This window comes from Erigeron canadensis, chromosome 7, assembly GCF_010389155.1.
Source record: "Erigeron canadensis isolate Cc75 chromosome 7, C_canadensis_v1, whole genome shotgun sequence".
NCBI classification, from domain to species: domain Eukaryota; kingdom Viridiplantae; phylum Streptophyta; class Magnoliopsida; order Asterales; family Asteraceae; genus Erigeron; species Erigeron canadensis.
Window position 1 is genome coordinate 1,599,562 of NC_057767.1, and position 19,538 is coordinate 1,619,099.

The 19,538-nt window shown below is 34.3% G+C and overlaps 3 protein-coding genes across 3 annotated transcripts; all 3 read left to right on the forward strand.

The window, feature by feature from the left end:
* The first annotated feature begins 1,691 nt into the window (after positions 1-1,691).
* LOC122607125 (putative ripening-related protein 1) lies at positions 1,692-2,000 on the forward strand. The gene has a single exon (XM_043780044.1). The coding sequence runs from the start codon at positions 1,692-1,694 to the stop codon at positions 1,998-2,000; it is 309 nt and encodes a 102-aa protein (XP_043635979.1).
* Positions 2,001-3,467: 1,467 nt separating this feature from the next.
* LOC122607931 (nucleosome assembly protein 1;2) lies at positions 3,468-5,807 on the forward strand. The gene is made up of 2 exons (XM_043781006.1): positions 3,468-3,921; positions 5,047-5,807. Exons 1-2 carry the CDS (start codon positions 3,483-3,485, stop codon positions 5,550-5,552), a joined length of 945 nt encoding a protein of 314 aa, XP_043636941.1. The 5' UTR covers positions 3,468-3,482; the 3' UTR covers positions 5,553-5,807.
* A 3,070-nt stretch (positions 5,808-8,877) lies between these two features.
* LOC122607130 (protein FAR1-RELATED SEQUENCE 6-like) lies at positions 8,878-10,782 on the forward strand. Its single transcript, XM_043780051.1, has 4 exons — positions 8,878-9,146; positions 9,245-9,503; positions 9,606-10,205; positions 10,285-10,782. Exons 1-4 carry the CDS (start codon positions 8,878-8,880, stop codon positions 10,780-10,782), a joined length of 1,626 nt encoding a protein of 541 aa, XP_043635986.1.
* The last annotated feature ends 8,756 nt before the right edge of the window (positions 10,783-19,538 follow it).

A 19,538-nucleotide genomic window follows, 5' to 3' on the forward strand; every position in this document is an offset into this window, starting at 1 on the left:
ACTCATGTTAACAACAAAAGGAAAAAAACTTATAGAACATACTAAAGATTCAAACTTGTATATTTTGTAGGTGTACGACACCATTTAACCATATTAAAGCAATGTCAAATCATGCTAACAAAAATAAGGATAAAACAAATAGAACAAATCCATGTTGTATATTTAAGACAAGCAAAACCACCAAAATCATACTATGAGACAAAGATTTGATTTAATTTAGTAATACAAGGAACTACATAATTTCAACGACAACGAAAATTATTAACCCGCACATTACGCCGGAAATAAGAGACATTCTTCTAAGTTTTATTTTTATTTAAGCTTTATTTATTTATTTACACATGTTTTAGCCATAACTTAAATGTGAAGACATGTATGAAAATCAAGAACTTGAAAAAAACTGATGGATCGTTAACCTCAAAATAAAGTCATAAATTAACTTAAAACAAGCTAAGTCTAACAATTGTTAGCTTCACTGTCGTTTTACGCCACCGCTAATGTCAGCATTATGCGGGTATATGACTATTATTACAATAAACTCCCACCGTCACGACATGCAAATCGTTTCCAAGATAAGGTGGTAAGCTAAGCTTCAAGTTTTTCCTCACCTTATAGGCATCGATGACACTGAATGTTATGTTTTCACCCAGGTAAAAGGTGTTCGACCATGTTTTTTACCATGGTATTCCGAGAGGCTTAAGACCATCCTTATCAGTGAACTATGAGATGGTTCACCAATTAAAATATTAATAAAGCATGAGAGAAGGAGGAACTGACACACAAACCAAACTCCATTTCAATCTTGGATAGCACACAAAAAGACAAATTGACTTTGCACACTTGTCATTAAGTGAATGGTGACCTTTTATAAATATATTATTATTACAAATGATTTAGATTGGGTTACGAATATAAGTGAAAGTTTAAAAGAAATTAGGTTGTATATATAGATAAAAGAAAAAAAAAACTAATTTTTAATTAGAAATTGGATTGATAGAGTTGACTAACGTGGCCATGTGGGTAGTCTAAGGCTTTGATTATCGTTCACGAAAGTACACTCAGAAAAAAAGTACTTGATTTATATATAAATCTAAAATTTTATAAAGTACTTGGTGGTGTAAGGTATCTTTAATTATTTCTCTAATTAACCATATTGCTCCTATCCTGTTCACCTTTGTCTTTTATGAATTAGTACTAAAAATAGGAAAGAGTCAATCTTCGATATTTGCCACTGCCTTTGTTTTCTTTATCGTTTGTAATTTTATTTTATGCATTTTGAGATTCATCTTATTTTTATATCTAAGTTTTGGCATTTTCTCTTTGATTTTTCAATACTATGCATTTCCTCAACTATTCCACATTATTATTTTAACTAGCGATGAAGTCAGTAAAAAACAAAATAACCTTCACTATATATTGGGCACCCCGGAATCAGTAATTCCACACACAAACATACCACAAAAAACATAGAGTAAAAATAAAATTAAATGAAGCAATCCATAATTATCTTTTTTCTTCTCTTTAGTCTAAACATTTTCTTACTCATATCATGCAATCATGCCCAATCCATTGAAAAGTTGAGTATCGAAAACACAACTCATTTGGGGAATAATGTCAAAATTTTAGATCATAACACACAAGCCAAGTTTCATGCTCGCTCACTCCTTGCATCCGGCAATACAAGAGCGACTATGACGATTAATAGCTTCGAGAAGGGTGGGGACGGTGGTGGGCCATCTGAGTGCGACGAACAATACCACTCAAATAACGAACGTATCGTGGCATTGTCCACTAGGTGGTACAATAACGGGCATAGATGCTTAAAGTATATCAATATATATTATCGCAATAGAAGTGTACGAGCCAAGGTCGTTGACGAGTGTGACTCCAACGACGGGTGCAATGACGATATCGTGGACGCGTCTAATGCGGTTTGGGTTGCCCTTCAGGTGTCGAGGAGTGAATGGGGGGAGACACAAATTACTTGGTCAGATGCATAATATGTGCGTGTGTTTAAATAACGTCTATATATGTGTTATGCTAAGTTTATTTGCTTTCTAAATGAAGTGGTTCCGTACGTTTTTATATTACTTTCTTAGTTGGCATCGATCGGGCCAATATTATATTGTACTCCGTATTATTTAGTACTCTCGACTTTGTAAGGTCTCCTTTAATTTGTTGTTGGGTTTTCTATTAATTAAGAGAGTGGATGTTATCTAGCTACTAATCTACTATAAATTGCTAATATAAAGAAAATAGAATTGAAAAAAATGCTATAGCTACACATGACATTATCTACATTGACTTGTGTCACTTTTAAACAGAGCAATTAACTATTAACCAATATTAATTAAAAGAGTCTTAAAATGGGTGGCTAACTACTTTAAAAAAGGCAGATGGCTCATCAATAATTCAATATATTGAAATGAGACATAACAAAGAGATTATATATGTTCAAGGCTAAATAGAACAAATGTTATGATTTTTCTTATTAGGACAGTATTCTCTCATATGACGAGTTTTCTTTCATTATGAGGAGATGATAAAGTGGACCTGTGGTCAGACTTTATTTTCAATTTACTTTTTATAGAGAAACTATATATTTTTAAAAATGACAATGAGAGGTAACATAAGTAGTTCGAAGTGTTTATTGAAATGGTATAAAAATGGGATAGATTTATCATTAGAAAAAACAATACTTATCAAAGAGAACTCCCGTCCCTGAATTGAGGAATGGACGAATGGTTAGAACGTTTAGTCACGACTACTCGTGCCCAAAAATTGGTTTTGGGCCAAACCGGTTAGAGTTAACGCGATCAATAACTGGTTTTGACCAAACCCGAACCGGTTTGAAACTGGTTTTGGTCAAAAGTTGAACTGTTTTTTCACAAAAAAATAAAACCGAACCGATATGAAACTGATTTTTTTTCCAATAAATAACACTTTTCATTGATATATATAGTAATTTACATATAATTAAAAGGCAAATAGGCAACAAACTGCGTTGCCACTCCTTTTTGTATAGCAAATATAAAACGTTTAAAAACTACATTCATCGATCGTGGCGTCATGACATTACTATACATGACCCGTTGAACCCTTCCAAGTAGCTCGACGGCCTCCGGTTTCAAACCAGTTTGCATTACTATGAAACCGATTATAGCAACCGAAAACCAAACCGGTTTCAAATCGATTGTTTATATAAAAAGCAAACCAGTTTGCGAAAAACTTGTTTTTTGGTGTCGATTTGTGTTTTTTCGAAACCAGTTCTCCCAAAACCGTTTATTTTGGGCAGATCTGGTCACGACTCACGTGCAACAAATAAACAATCCGGATTAGTCCAGCCCATACACATACCCATACCAAAAGGCCAAAACAAGGCCCATATCTTATAGTAAAAAAGAAAAAGTTAAAATAAAATAAATACAGAAACTATAAAAGCAGTTAGTCGGCAAAATCCAAAAACTGAAAAAACAAAAGAAATGGAAATTGAAAGCAAAAACGGTTCCAAAATCCAACTAAAAAACCCATCAGAAATAACCAATTTCGGTAGAGAATCAATGATACCCTTTGACCCCATAAGCGAAAAAACGGTCTCACGCCATCACATATCCTTCAAAGTCAACGAGAGTCAAACTTCTGTTGACTTTAAAGTCAAAGGCAAAAACCCCATCTGGGTATTACACAAAAACACAAATGAAATTAAGGTATATAAATGTTCAGAAAATGGTTCAATGAAAGCAGGGGATTCCTTTTGTGTTTGTTCAAAAAACCCAGTTTGGTTTCATTTGAAAAAAGTTGAGAATGATGAGGTTTCGAGATACGACGACGTTTTGGAAGAGAATTTTGAGGAGGTTGGTTTTGGCGATGATGTTGAGAGTTTTAGTTGTGATGTTATAGATATTGATGATCCTATTAAAGGTTTGGCTGTCTTATCTTAATTCTTATATTTCATTTTAATTTTCAAATTTCATTTGTCACGTTTTGTCGCTGTATGCGTTAGGATTTTAAATTTTGTTTTCCTTTGTTCCGGCTCATTTTAACTTTTTAAGTAAATGTAAATGTAACACCTTCGTCTTCACGTGTTTTGTGTCCGAATACCTCGTGTATGGGTGAGGTTGAGGTGCAGACACCCTTACTTCTACCTAGATAAAAAATGTTGCTTTCAAGTTTTATCTAAATGATAGAAAAAGGACCTCCAGCCTTTTCCGGCCCATTTTAAGTGTTCACGTTTAATTAGAATAAAGGTATCTCAAAAATGACAACTTTAGTCTTGTCTAATGATTTACTTTTGAAATGGTAGCCATTTCATAAAAATAAATAAAATATATGGGTTTACTTTAGGAAGATACATATACACTAATAGCAAAAAGTTAGAGAGTTTGGTGGACACAGTTGTGTATGTATTGCTTAGGCGAATCCCCACATGGGCAATAGACAGTAATATTTGGTTCATTACAAGCACTCTTTATTCCCTTAGAACTTTTGTAGGATGCCTCACCTGAGTGTGGATAGCGGACAATATAATGACCGTTGTAGGCTGGACATTACATAAGAATGATTGCTTTAGCAAATTTAACGATCCTTATTTGGCCGGGGAAAGGTTAGGCTTAAGTCAGTAAATTTTGAGATATAGACCCTATACATAGACACATAGTTTGAAACACAGTACCATTCCGAAACCCATATGGCTGTGGTACTTAAATTCTTAAACTTCTGGCACTGGTACTACAGTTAGGGAAGTGTTGCGTACAACGTACATTAGTTTTATTTGGAACCCGATTATATTTGCCAAAGAGTTGGAGGTTTAGATATAATTTTCACAAAGGCTTTTTCTTAAAAAAATATGATTTTGATTGTGGCTATTATTGATATAGAAGGTAAACTTGTAGCTTTAATAAGAACTGAATATTTGTTTACTTATTTAATACATGATATTTGATGTATCTACTTTAAAAAATGGGCGATTTTTTCATTGAACCACTGGATAAATGTGTGAATTCTTTTTTAGTATAGTAACCAGATTCTATAACCGGTGTGTTGCAGAGTTTGGTTTTGTTGTAATGGGACATGAGTTTGATAGCTACCCGAAGAAAATGGTCCGTGATATAAGGAATTGGGATTGGTTTCTTGAAGAATCTAAAGAAGAAAGTGATGACGATGAAGTTAGTGACCGAAAACCCAAAAAGGGTTCAAGACGAAAGAGGAAGAAGGGTGGAGGAGGAGACGACGAGGATGATGATATTTGGACAGGTGAGAGTGAAGAAGATACAGAGATTATTAAGAAATTGAAAAATGACCCGAAACCCAACTACCCCACAAGATCAAAGAAGCAAGAGAAAAACAAAAAGGGTGCAAGTGGAAGTAGAAGTGTTAAGGATACTAAACAGAAGGATGCAGTGGATGATTTTGACGATGATGTGGAGGATGAAGATGAAAATGATGAAACGTTGGGTGGTTTCATTGTTGACGATGAGGATGTAGGAGAAGCAGACGACGATGATGATGAGGGTGAGGAGGAATTTGTAGAGGATGATGAGGAGGATGAATAATTATCTCAATGCCACTTTGGTTGTTGCATTGTATCGTGTGACATAGTTGTATGCTGTAACCATGTTCGCTTCCTTTAGGATACTAACTGTATCATATTAACACCCGTGTGTTCAGTTGTCTCAATGTAAATGATGTCTTTCTAGATCATCATACATGTCAACATGTGTCGCTTTTTGAGTTTTTTTATACGATGGTTGTGTAATCTTATCGCAGACAGCCAGATTATCAATGTTGCATGGTTTAGTTTCATTCGATTCCTCTGTTATGATGCGAGTTGTCCGATATACAGGATCAATACTAGCTTCTATTAACAACTAAAATGTTTTTCGTTTGCAGAACCCAACTATTATGATAATCCAAAATCATTACTTTTTCATCATATTCAGCAGAATGTTTTCACTCTTTGTCTCTGTATAGGGTTCTACTGAGTCTATGATGTGGTCCATGTGGATGGAAACGACTAAATCTATGTGCAGACTCGATGATTATCTGTGACGCTGGATCCAAAGTGAGCTCTGGGTTATGTGATAGTGAACTCTTGCTAAATCATGTTTCTATGACAATGCAATTGGTAACGGTGAGATTTTATTTCCTCTTTATGCCCGGGTAGAAAATGGAAGCAACCTCTTTACTTAGGTAGAGGTAAGGTCGGCCTACATCTTAACATCCCCCATACACCGTAGAGGTATTGGGGTTCAAAATCCGTGGAAGGCGGCATTGAGCAGTTTCTTTATTTCTTTGCCCGTGTTCAGAAAACTTTATTTTTTTTGCAATATAGACAGGTTAGGTAACGAGTCAAAATATAATTTGGTCAAAATGGTCTGTTCAAAGTTCTTTAATCTGAAAATACAATCCCAAACAACCCCTTAGAATAGTGTCAACAGTATGTGCACATCATATTTATAAATCTAGACATATTAATTTTATTTCAAAATTGCAAATGTAAATCTTCCTATAATATAGATATAGATAGATAAATTTATTTTTTATTTTTCTTAATTCCCCGTTTTTTTTTTTTTTTTTTTGTTAATTGTAACGTCCATAACTTTTTAAACAATACAAAATGATATCAAAAGAATATATTGATTTTGTGATGCAAGGTTGTATCGTTAATGACTAGCGAACGAGCAAATATGGCCGAAGAGATTGGTTAAGATAATGATGAATGATTTAATTAACTTTTGTAAGTTTATGGGTGAATGACGGTCGAGACTAATGAAATTATGGAATATATTTTATTTTTAAACCAGTATTTGGCTAAATCATAAGAAGATTTTAGCTGACAATTTCTTGTATCTCACGAAAATCATCTCATTCTTTGAGATAAATGTTGAGTTGCTTTATAAAATTAAATTTCCTATAATTAAAGCTTATGAAATCATTAATATTATTATGCCTATCTCACGACACAATTAGTAGATTTCATTCATATTAAGATTACTTTCTTGGAGCAAAAGTCGTATATATATGAAAGTTTTCAAATAAATTGTGATAAAGCCACATTAAATTTTAGATTCTTTCTTTTTTATTTTATCTTTTTATTTAAGAAAATAAATTACACTGACGTCTAGTTTTATTGTTTTATTTATCCAGGGTTGTGATCAAATGAATCTAATAAAAATAGTGGATATCAAGGACTTAATCACAGCCATAGGATCAGATGAAATAAATGGTCCAGATTAGATTTTAAAAAAACACACGGAGAGGTAAAATGGTAAATTTACCTCCTATGCTCACCTAACATTATATAACAGATCCAGAATCCCAATCAAAACCCTAAAAATCAAAACAAATCGTGAAATCAAATGGAGATTTCTCCGGCGATCAAATCGTGAAATCAAACAATCGTGATATCAAATCGTGATATCAAATCGTGAAATTCCGACTAATAACAATAAAAAACTCCGGCGATCTGGAATCTGTGAGCGGTGGTACAGCTAATTGACATAATCTTTGTTGATAATCTTCAATAATTCAGTGATGGAATCAATAGAAGAATTAGTTATGGAATCAAAAGAACATGATGTTTCCGACGACGAGATTATTGAAGATGAAGAAGGGATATTTGCAGACGAGGAAGAAGACAACACAGGTACATAACCAATCAAAGTTGATTTTACATATAATCGTTGATTTCACATAGGAATATAGTTTTTCAACTTGAAGTAACATGCCTAATAAAATCAAAGTTGATTGTACATAGGAATATAGCTTTTATGCTTACAATCAAGGTTGATTCTACATATGCATGTAAATTTTGTGTTTGAACTAATCTGGCTAATCCAATCAAGTTGATTGTACATAGGAATATAGCTTTTGTACTTACAATCAAAACTGATTGTACATAGGAATATAGCTTTTGTGCTTACAATCAAGGTTGATTGTACATATGCATCTAAATTTTGTGTTTGAACTAACCTGCCTAATCCAATCAAGTTGATTGTACATAGGAATGTAGCTTTTGTGCTTACAATCAGAGTTGATTGTACATAGGAATGTTAATTTTCTCCTTGAAGTAACCTGCCTAATCAGATCAAAGTTGATTGTACATAGGAAAATTTTGTAATTAAAATAACATGCCTAATGCAATCAAAGTTGATTGTACATAGGAATGTGGCTTTTATGATTGCAATCAAAGTTGATTGTACATAAGAATATAGCTTTTGTGTTTGAAAATAACCTGCAAAGTCAAAATTGATTGTACATAGGAATATTGCTTGTCTTTGTCTACATAAGTTAAATGATAATATGTGTATTTCCTTTTTCATTACAGTTTATACCGTGAATGTAACGCCTATAACATTACCAACAACTACAATAATCCAAACACCAGGAGGATCAGAGTTTTTTGCACCAATAGTAGATCCAAGAATGTTACCGGTCAAGGGAAATATTTATGGAACACTAGAAAATTGTGAAGCATTTTATAAAGAGTATGCTTCTCATGCTGGATTTGATGTTAGGAAATCTTGTCAGAAAACTACTAGGTCTGGATGGATCAAACAAAAGTATTATCTTTGTAGCAGGCAAGGAACACCGAAGAATGTTTCACTTGATACTTTAGAAACAAAAGAAAAACAAATTAGGAAGAGTACTCATGAATGCACTGGATGTAGAGCTAGAATTAGATTTGATTGGATATTTGATACCGAAAGCTACAGAGTAGGTCTTTTTGAACCACATCACAACCATGAGATGCTTCGTCAAGAGTACAGGCACTTATCGAGGGCCGAAAGACAACTAAAATATGCCGAGCAGCTTTTTGTGTACAATGCACACCTTGCAAACATTGGACCAACAAAAGCTCATTAGTTGTACAGTAACATGAAAGGGAGCTATCAGAATGTAAATGGGACAGTTGACGACTTCAGAAATTGGAAAAGAGACCTGAATGTCTTTATTAATGAAAGTGACTCTCAAATGTTAGTTAACAAAATGGAGGAGAGAAGGGAGTACATTCCGGGGTTTTCGTTTGAATACATTCTTGATGACAGTCAATTGCACTCACTTTTCTGGGCTGATGAGGTGGCGAGGGTCAACTATGAGGAATTCAGTGACATTATGTCTTTTGATGCAACGTACCGAACAAACAGGTATTCGTTTTTTAAAAACCATATAGATCAATCAAATGTGATTGGAAAATAAAAGTTTCATCAGATTTGATTGTTTTTTCTTTTTTTTTTGGCAAAAGGTACAACATGATGTTCGTACCATTCACTGGAATTGACAACCATGGTAAGTGTGTAACCTTTGCTGCTGGGCTGATAAGAGATGAAAAAGCAGAGACCTACACATGGCTTTTAAACTGTTTCATGAGGTCATTCAATAAAGAGCCAACGATGGTGGTAACCGATCAGGATAAATCGATGGAAATTGCAATAAAGAATGTGTTTAAGACGGCAAAGCATAGGCTGTGCATGTGGCACATAACACAAAAGTTGCCAACAAAGGTAATTTACTTTAACAATCAAAGATGATTGAGTGCTATTTAATGTTTGAATCTTTTTTAAAATATGCTTTTGTAATGACCAATAAAATGTGATTGGATACAGGTTAAAGAGGCAATTCTAAGTATTGAAGAAGAATCAGAAAGAGACTTTAAGAAGAGGTTTGACAATATAGTGTGGAATATGCACATCGAGCCACATGTTTTTGAGGAACAGTGGGATAAACTGATGAGTGATTTCTCGTTGAAGAATGATACATGGTTCAAGTACATGTTCCAAGTTAGATCAAAATGGATACCTGCTTACTTCACAGACACTCCAATGTTCGGTCTGATGAGAACAACCTCAAGGTCAGAAAGCGAAAATGCTTTTTTTTCACATTTCACAAGACAAGGAGCAAATTTGGTACACTTTATGAGTGGCTTTGAATTTCCAATGTTGAAGCAAAGGTCAACACAGAAGAAGTTGGATGCTGATGACATCAAAAAAAGCCGAACATTGTGCACCAAACTGAATATTGAAAAGCATGCTTCAAAAATATACACAAAAACAATTTTTGAGATTGTTCAGAAAGAGATAGAGGCTTCGCTGTATGCATGTTCAGTGGATCAGATGACTATCGAGGGTGATTGTAAAGTTTATCTTATTAACGAAAGATTAGGGAAGAATCCACTGGACACTGGAAAAAATGTGATACAATACAAGGTATGTTTCTGCTCTATGCACAATCAATCAAATATGATTAGTCAATAAAAAAATTTTAAAAATTCTTCTGTCCATGCAGGTACTTTATAACCGGCAAGATGGATCGGTTATGTGTACTTGTAGACACTACCTTCGTTACGGTCGCCTATGCCGACATTGTTTTGTGGGTCTGAACAACAATAATGTGGAAGAGATACCTGCACAATACATAATGAGGCGATGGACGAAAGGAATCATACCACCAGATTTGAGATCGAGGAGAAACAGATTCAACAATGCAAATATGGGTACTCAAAAGCTGGTTACTGATGTAACCTCGCTTGTTGAAGATTGCTTGCATCTACTTGTTAATGATGAAAAAAAGCTCACAGAATTTCTGGAAAAAATGAAAGACTTGAAGAAAAAAGTTGAGGATGAAATACCGAAACAACCCTCAAAGAAAAAAAATGACGTTATAGAAAAAATGACGGGTGTTCCTAAGCCGAATACAAATAGAATAAAAAACCCACCAGTTAGCTCATACAAAGGGTGCTTCAGAGACAAACGTTTGATGGGTGGAAAGAAAAGGGGATTATAGAAAGCAACAAAAGAAAGACTAATTGCAGCCTGTGTGGAGGGACAAATCACAACATGAGGACTTGTGGAAAAAAGAAACAAAAACCGAATTAGAGTATGACTTCTGATGTGTCTCAGATCACCTAGCAAGACACTATTTATTATTGCTATTTTTTTCCTATTTTGCAGATTTTATTCTTGGGTTGATAGATTTTTTACAGCTTAAAAATTTATACCTGGTTGAATATTTTTAGTGACCAATCAAACATGATTTTCTATATCCAATCAAAAGTGATTGAAAATGTGATCTGCTTGAATATGTATTGTGTTACATTTCTGTGTATAATGTGATACATTTCTGCATCTAACCTGCTTGAATCTTGTATAATGTGATACATTTCTGCAATGTGGTCGTATTTTGTCACAATGCAAATAGAGACCATCATCTCAAGCAAAATGGAATGGGAAAAGGGCAGGTTGTGGTATTATCAAGCCAGCCTATCCGTATTTGCTTGATGGGTCTAAATTTACCAAAACTGTGTGCAATCAAGTTTGATTGTACAACATTAAATTGTAATAATCATTTAACTGCATCTTGTCACATTCCACTAAATTCGAACACATTCAAAAATACACAAGTCTATTAAACGATTTCAACTACACAAGTCTACTAAAACACCATTCAACTACACGAGTCTACAGCAACCAGTTAAGCAAAACAGTGTTAGATACCACGATTAGGATAATATTTCCTAAGACACTGCAGAGTTTCTACGCTTCCTTTCATCCCTACCTGCTAGAAAAAGCTTTGTTATTGCTGCCCGGGAATATTTTTTTGAAAACGCTCTAAAATCCTTTAGAATCATTCCAGCATGTTGGTTTATCTCATGTGTCAGAATCTTTACAGTGTACCTTACCCTCAGCTTCAACAAGACATACTTCTGGTCTCTAGATTCATTCGGAAATCCACAATTCCATGTATCTTCAGACTGTCCCTTAAACGATTCCATGTGGCGCATGAGAAACACGCCACAATCCACAAAGTTATCTTTTGTATTCCAGGTGAGGCTAAATTGTGTAGGCTTAAGACCTTTAACAAGTTGAGCAGAAGGATGTTTCACATGCATCAAGTGAGCCGAGAACAGTTTATGCTGTATACAACAGTTTTTTGAAAACTATCAAAACAAATGTACAACTTATATTGCATATTACAATCAAAGTTGATTGTACATATCGAATACATGCAATCAAAGTTGATTGTACATATCAAATACATGGAATCAAAGTTGATTGTACATATCAAAGTTTATGCCTATATCAAACGTGAAGCCAAAAATGAAACGCAATCGACTATTGTGACAATTAGTGAACCCAATACATGCTTAAATCAGACCCAATACATGCACTAACCACGGATTACGGTTGATATCATATATAACAAAGATACGAATTGATTTATACTTACCACAGTACTTGTCACCTTCTTGTATTTTCCATTAAAGGTTCCGACATCTTCAGGAATCAAATTGTCGATTATGTGCAATGCCGGTTTATCCCTTATATCATAAACCAACAAATAAAAATGTGATGAACGGCAGAGAGGGAAAAACACCTGTATGTATGATAAAGGTAAAGTCTTAAGTCTCCAGAATAAACACTTACAACTATAGAATCAAGAATGATTAAGTATAAGAACAGAAAACTAAAGGCTATACCAGATCAAAGTCTCTGAATGACATTCCATCAGAATGATTGCCAAAGAAACAACGCAAATTATCCTCAAATAAAGTCGTAAGCACTTTGGCAGATTTCTTCTTAGACTCAAAGAATTCTTCCGACTGTTTGATAAAAAAAAAAAGGCTAAGTAAATAAAAATCGAGCTTGTTAGTAGTTACAAAACTTGTAACAGATTAAAAACTTACAAGAATAGCTGTATTGAAGAACAATCTAGATACTGCATTTGGTTTCCTAGTTCTTTCTTGGAAATTCAACACTGCAGCCCAACAATCTATGACACCAGCTTCAATATATGACCCGGGGGCTAAAGATTGGAACATAAAACGCATACCAAAGCTTGATCCATATACACCAGGAGACTCAAAAAGCATTTGACTATAAATAATAAAGAAAAAAAACAGCTAAATTATGATCATTTCAGTTTATGAAAATGATAAAATTAATACTTATACGGGAAGTGGGAAACTTACGTTCGAGAACAATCTAATTCTGAAAACATTTGCATCGCAACACACAGTTCTGAATGACAAATACGCGAATTAACGGGGGTTTTCGCATTGACATATGGGGATTGCAACACAGGAGCTGGTCTACGTCGTCGTTTACCAAATGCTGGCTGCAAAACAGTTGGGCTGGACGGAGGCTCTGGATCTACAACTTTAGGAGGAACACTCATATCTTCTTCAGTCTCCTGAGTCAAAATATGAAAAGTTGGTGTATACCTTAGCTTCTTTTTCGAGGGTTTGGGAAGGCTAAGTGAATATAAATCACTTCGATTGAGAAATTCTTTCATATCACGAATTACCTCATGCTGATCGAAGCGCAACCACTCTGAAAATAACTCATCTTCTTGGTCAGTAGCAATATCGTACACTTCTTCATCAGAAAGATGATCATCTACTTCTTTATTGTCTTCACTCATCTTCTCTGCTTTATCATGAACATCAGCTTGAGGATTATCAACAGGTACTTCATCGGAATAAAGATTCACACCATTTAATGCTTCATTTTCTTCTTGATTAACAAGAACCGGAATACCATCATCCACTAAATCTCCTGACTGCATCACATCACCAACTGCATCATCACTTAGAACACCTTCTTTCACTAATAGAGACGCCAATTCATCATCATCATCACCTGATTTGCCCTCAAAATCTTTCGATGAAAATATATCAATCATCTTCGCACGACAAACTTTGAAAACTTTATCATCACCAAACTTGGCAGCCACATCTTTGAAAGTATCCACTAGTACTTTCTTCATACTTGAAACGACATCTAGATTGTCTTCAATAAACTTTAGATACTCCTATTATAATATAAAAACAAATAACCACATCATATCCAGTCAATGATCACTAAAAACACATACCAAAATTAATCAAAACACAAATTCTTTACACAATCAAAACTGATTGTATACACTTATTCTATACACAATCACATATGATTAAAAACATTCAATAGAAACTGATTATATACAGACTACTTGACCTGACAACATATTCAATCAAGTCTGAACATATATTGGTTTAATAGAAATCAAAACTGATTGTATACATTGATTCTATACACAATCATATTTGATTAAAATAATTCAATCAAACCTGATTGTATACAGACCACTCGACCTGGCAACATATTCTGATCATATTTTAGTTAAATACAAGTAAATGTATATTTATCTGACACCAATGACCAAACGGTAAATAAGTAATGTAAATAATCACTAGTCATTATAGTACCTTCTTCTCATCAGAAATGCCTTCCTTGTTAGAATCACTAACATGCACAAAACCTTCACCCGAATCTTCGTGTTCAACAAAATCAGGGGCAAGTTCGAGCAAACCAAAACCTCCATTGAGAATTATCTTATCAACACGAGCTTCAATAAAGTCACTCCAATTTCTAAAGACTGGACGTTGTCGGCAAATAGGAACACTCAGACATATCGTACGGTCAAGATAAAGGAGCTACAAAATAAAGGGGAAAAAGAAGAAATTTTAAAACCAAGAAAAATATAAACAAACGCATATAGAATATACATAGGCATGCACTTACAGTTAAGAAAATAGTTGGACCGGCATAAGCATTTTTTTCAGGATGAAGTCGGTTCCATTGACTTTTACTATACTGTAATTTTGTCAACAAGTGACCACACCAATCAATATCAGCCACTTTTGTTTCCCTAGATACGTAATCCAACACATCATACTTCAACAAACCGTTGCTGTCACTACATATCATCGTATTCCAAAACAACATTAAAAAGTTGATTGTAAACAGAAAATCAGCAGCACCATCGGATCTACTGATAACAGTTGCTAGTGACAAATTTCTTCTACTTCCACTAAATTGACTTAACCATTGCTTACGGAATTCAGCATCAGGCTGAAACTTCCCAGAGTGCAGATCAACATCACCTTTTCGAATCCCTAACACATCCAAAACAGCTTGCTCATCACACTTAATGTCCCCCTTCGAGGTCCTAATGACCATATCTTTGCCATCAAACGAATCCACGACATAGTAAACAAGTTTTGGAGGTAAACTCTTGATATTAAAACCTATAAGGGAACCAAAACCTAACTCGCGGAGCAGCTTCTTCTGAGCAAGACTAAGTTGAGTCATAACACTAGCAAATGCACTAGGTGTGGTCCTGTAGACGATAGAGGTAAGATCTGAAGCATTAACTGAACATTTCTTGGGAGCTTTCTTAAGATCTTGTCTAGGACACTTAGTGGAGTTCTTATCAGAAGCTAAACGAGCAGCATTCAGGGACGCCTTCTTCTTCTCTTTAACACGACCCAATTCAGAAAGAGGTTGATTTAAATCATCCGCACAAATGGCATTGTTGGGTTGCTTAGACACCTTGGCCTTCTTATTCTCTTTATCAGGTTGCAACTCTGCAACATTTTCAAATGCAATAGACAGAGAACTAAAATTTAATACATAAACTACGCATGAACAACCAGCATAATCTGATTAAAACTACGAGAAACAAATTAATAGTGAAGACACTAAAATTGCAGATTTTTCGCTAAACAAAACAATATCAACGACATAACCAACACAACAACTACACATGAACAACTAGATATTTGACTGTAAAATAACACACATTCATATCATATTGAATAAACTACCATACAAACATACTTGTAGCAAACAATCATACATGCTTAGATGTAAAATTTAAACAGTACATCTACAAACAAAAATTTCTAATAATCTACAATTAAAATTTACTAAAAATAAAAACCCTAGAAATTAATAAAACACTAAAAATAAATAAAACGCATAAGTAAAGGATAAAAATGAACAAAATGAAGAACATAATACACGTACCAGACAACGACTGTGTAGAAATATTCGGAACTACTTGATTATCACTCGGAACGACTACTTGATTACCAATCGGAATGACAGATTTACGTTTTTTTTTATACTTCTTCATTAATTCCGGTGAAGATGACATACTTAATCGCCGGAAAAAACGAAGGTTAGGAAAATCGCAGGCCGGTGAAGTGATTTGGGGGAGAGAAACCCTATAATGAATGTGTGTGTTGATTTGGGGGAAAGGAAGAAGGTCGGGGAAATGAACGAGAGGGGGGAAAGGAAGAATGCGTGTGAATTTACGGATATAACCTTCCGTGTGTTTTTTCCTTTAAATACATCAAATGAATCTGAACCATTGATTACAAAAAATGAAAGGTGGGGATGTGTCCCTTAATTTCCATGGAAAATTAAGGACTCAAATGAACAAATCACATTTATGTAAATACCGGATCTTAGGAGATCGGATCCTGGAGGCTAGGCTAAGCTAGGCTAGTCGGGTCCTCATACTATTAAACATATTATATATATATATATATAGGTAGGTCGGATCCTCCTCAAAAGAAATATGAGGAGTCGAAACCTAAAGGTTAGGATCTAATCAATATTAACATATATATATATATATATATGAGGATCGGAACCTACAAAGCTAGGCTAAAGAGAGAGGATCTTCAAAGATCTACTTTAGTCGGATCCTATACATATGTATATATATATTCGAAGTTAGGCCAAGGAGAATCCTCAAGGTGGGACCCGACTGCCTGATGATCGATGTCGTTGGACCGATCAAAAATATAAACTAAATACCACTAATTAGTTAGGGTAAGTCGAATATCGTTCCACAGGGAATCACGGGAAAGTGTTAAACAAGTTTACAAAATTAATTAATCTAGACATAAACTTAAAATCGATTGATTGATTGATTTAGTTAAAACTAAAAATGATTATTGACTTAACACAATAATTCAATTAAACAAAATAGACCATTCTCATGCTCCCAATTATGTTTTCAAATATGTAATCTAACTTATACTCATTGGAAATCACATAGACATGATTTGTTATAACGTTTGGATTGAATGAATTCAAGAACTAGATTAGTTGGTTATGATGATTCACGATAATGGAAACCGGGGAATTGACACAACTAGACTTCTAATTCATTGAAGTAAAACTACAAGTTCATGAGAGATTCTTTCAATAATCCATGATAAACAATAATTTGAAATCAAAAGATAGATGAATTTCATTCAAAGTCATAAACAAGTAATCATTCAAACAATCCAAAGAACATTAGATGTAAAAGACTAATAAGAATTAAACATCTAATCCAATATGAATATGAGAAAGATTGAACATAAATGGCTTACATAATTGTTCACATGAGAATGATCAAAAGAAAACCTAGCCTATCATCTTCATCATTGAATCTTCAATTTGAATTGTCATCTTCATGAATTGGTGATTTGATGATGATTTGGGGTCTTCTCTATGTTAGGAACTGATATTGTGAGTGAATATTATGAATGGTAACTTCCCAAGTCGTCAATTGAATTGTATATAACTGAAAGTTAATTAAAACCATAAAAATCGGGTTTCTGATCTGCAACTGGCGTAACCTACTACCCCCTGGGCGTAAGTTACGCCCCTTGGATTTTCAACTGGCGTAACCTACTGCCAAGTCTGGCGTAAGTTACGCCCTTTGTAATTTCAGAATTCCAGATTTTTGCTTCTTGGTTCCTTGACTCGTTTCTTGATTCAATTAGCTCCATTTCATCACCTAGTGCCTGAAACACTTAACAAACATAAGAGTACCCCTAATCGTCTATTAAGCTTCACAAAACAACTTGATTTTACATCTTAAAATTATGCATTCTAGGCGTTTATCACATTCCCCAACTTAACTCTTTTCGTCCCGAAAAGACATTCATCATGTGTCAAAGCTAATTTACAATCCTATAATACTTCCTATCATCAAAGAAACACCATATAAGAATTATATCAACTATACATACTTGTAAAACTCAATTTTCAAGCAACCTTCAAAGTACACTTGGGCAAAACTAAGCAATGCAAACCAAACTACATAACACAACCAACTCATGAGACTTACAACTATCAAAAGATTTACAACTAGTAAATAAAAATATATAAATGTACAATTAAACCTAATAAACCTCAAATTCGTCACAATACATGCATCACACTCTCACAATGTGCACTCCCCTCGGTTCATATTTGAGTGAATTAGCAAAAGATGTGCCAATATATATATGAATATGAAGCTCTCAACTCATTATTGCACACTAAAAGTCATAGGCTAGTACACAGATCGAATCAAGACCTCATAACTCAAACTATTACTTCGGTATTCATACAAGATTGATGGAATGAAACACAGTAATGATTCTCAATTGGCGATTTACTAGAATGATTTTGGAACAATTCACTTTTGGTTCTTTTGGATCAACTTACATGGATAATTGACTTGAATTTGACTTTTAACCATATACTTTGATTTTTCAACCGGATATTTCAATTTGACTTCAATTTGTTCTTTCTTTCGATTCATTATCATAAACAACACAACTTTGAACTATTAACAGATTTTATGACGAGGTGAAGTGAACTATGGAGTGATTTGTATGATTGTTTTATGATTTTAAGCACATAATTCAAGCTAGAGGTCTCGACACGGTAAGTATACTAGTTCTAACCTAATGTACAATAATGATTCACACAATATGATGATCACGAAAAATAATGCTACGCTAACAATCTAAATCAATCGTCGACAAGGCGTTTTTCTCTCATGAAATTGAAGGATATAACGGATAAATAAGTATGATGCATGCATTATAACTCACAATTGGCATATTACCTTCAATTGTACATTTCTATGTTTTTACTTGCTAGCAACTCTATCAAGCGGCTTATAAATCAATCATGTCATGCAATCTAGCCTATACTACCTAGCTCCACTTACATATACTCATCTAATTACAAGAAAATCTCATTTTACAAATATGTATAACTAATATAACTCGAACATTTTGTCTCTTTGATTCAATTCCATAATACAAGAAAGTAAATTAACAATAAATTAACAAGAAATTTGAAATCTACCTATGAATTGAAAATGCAAAAACACAAAAACAAATAAATAAATAATCACATAATCACACAAGAAATAACAAAAGTAAAAATGAAAAGAAGGTACCGATCACTGTCGTGGACCTCGTGATCCAAAAATCGATTCCATCAAACCCCGATAGAGAGATTGGGCTTCAAATGGATCCGAAGCTGCTGGTGATGCATCCGAAGTATCCTCGACCCGACCGACACAAGAATGTCGGGGAAACCATTCAGAATCATAACTTTGAGGATATGCTGGATGAGCTGCAGGATTAAACGGCTGTGTATAATCGTATGGTGGGGGAGTTTCTACATAATCAAGACCTGCAATGTGGTCCTGATGATGGCGGACCTGCTCATAATAATCGAACTGTTGTCTTCTATGTTGTTCATGAGCATACGCCATAGCTAATTCATAACTCCGCCTCTGTACACCACTCTGAGCAGTAATATCCCACATACTCCTCTCATAGGAGGTCCACTGATCATACTCCTGAGGCCTATCATAACCAAAACTCGGCCCTGTACCTCCTACCCCAGCTCCCAGCAAACCATCTCTTCTTC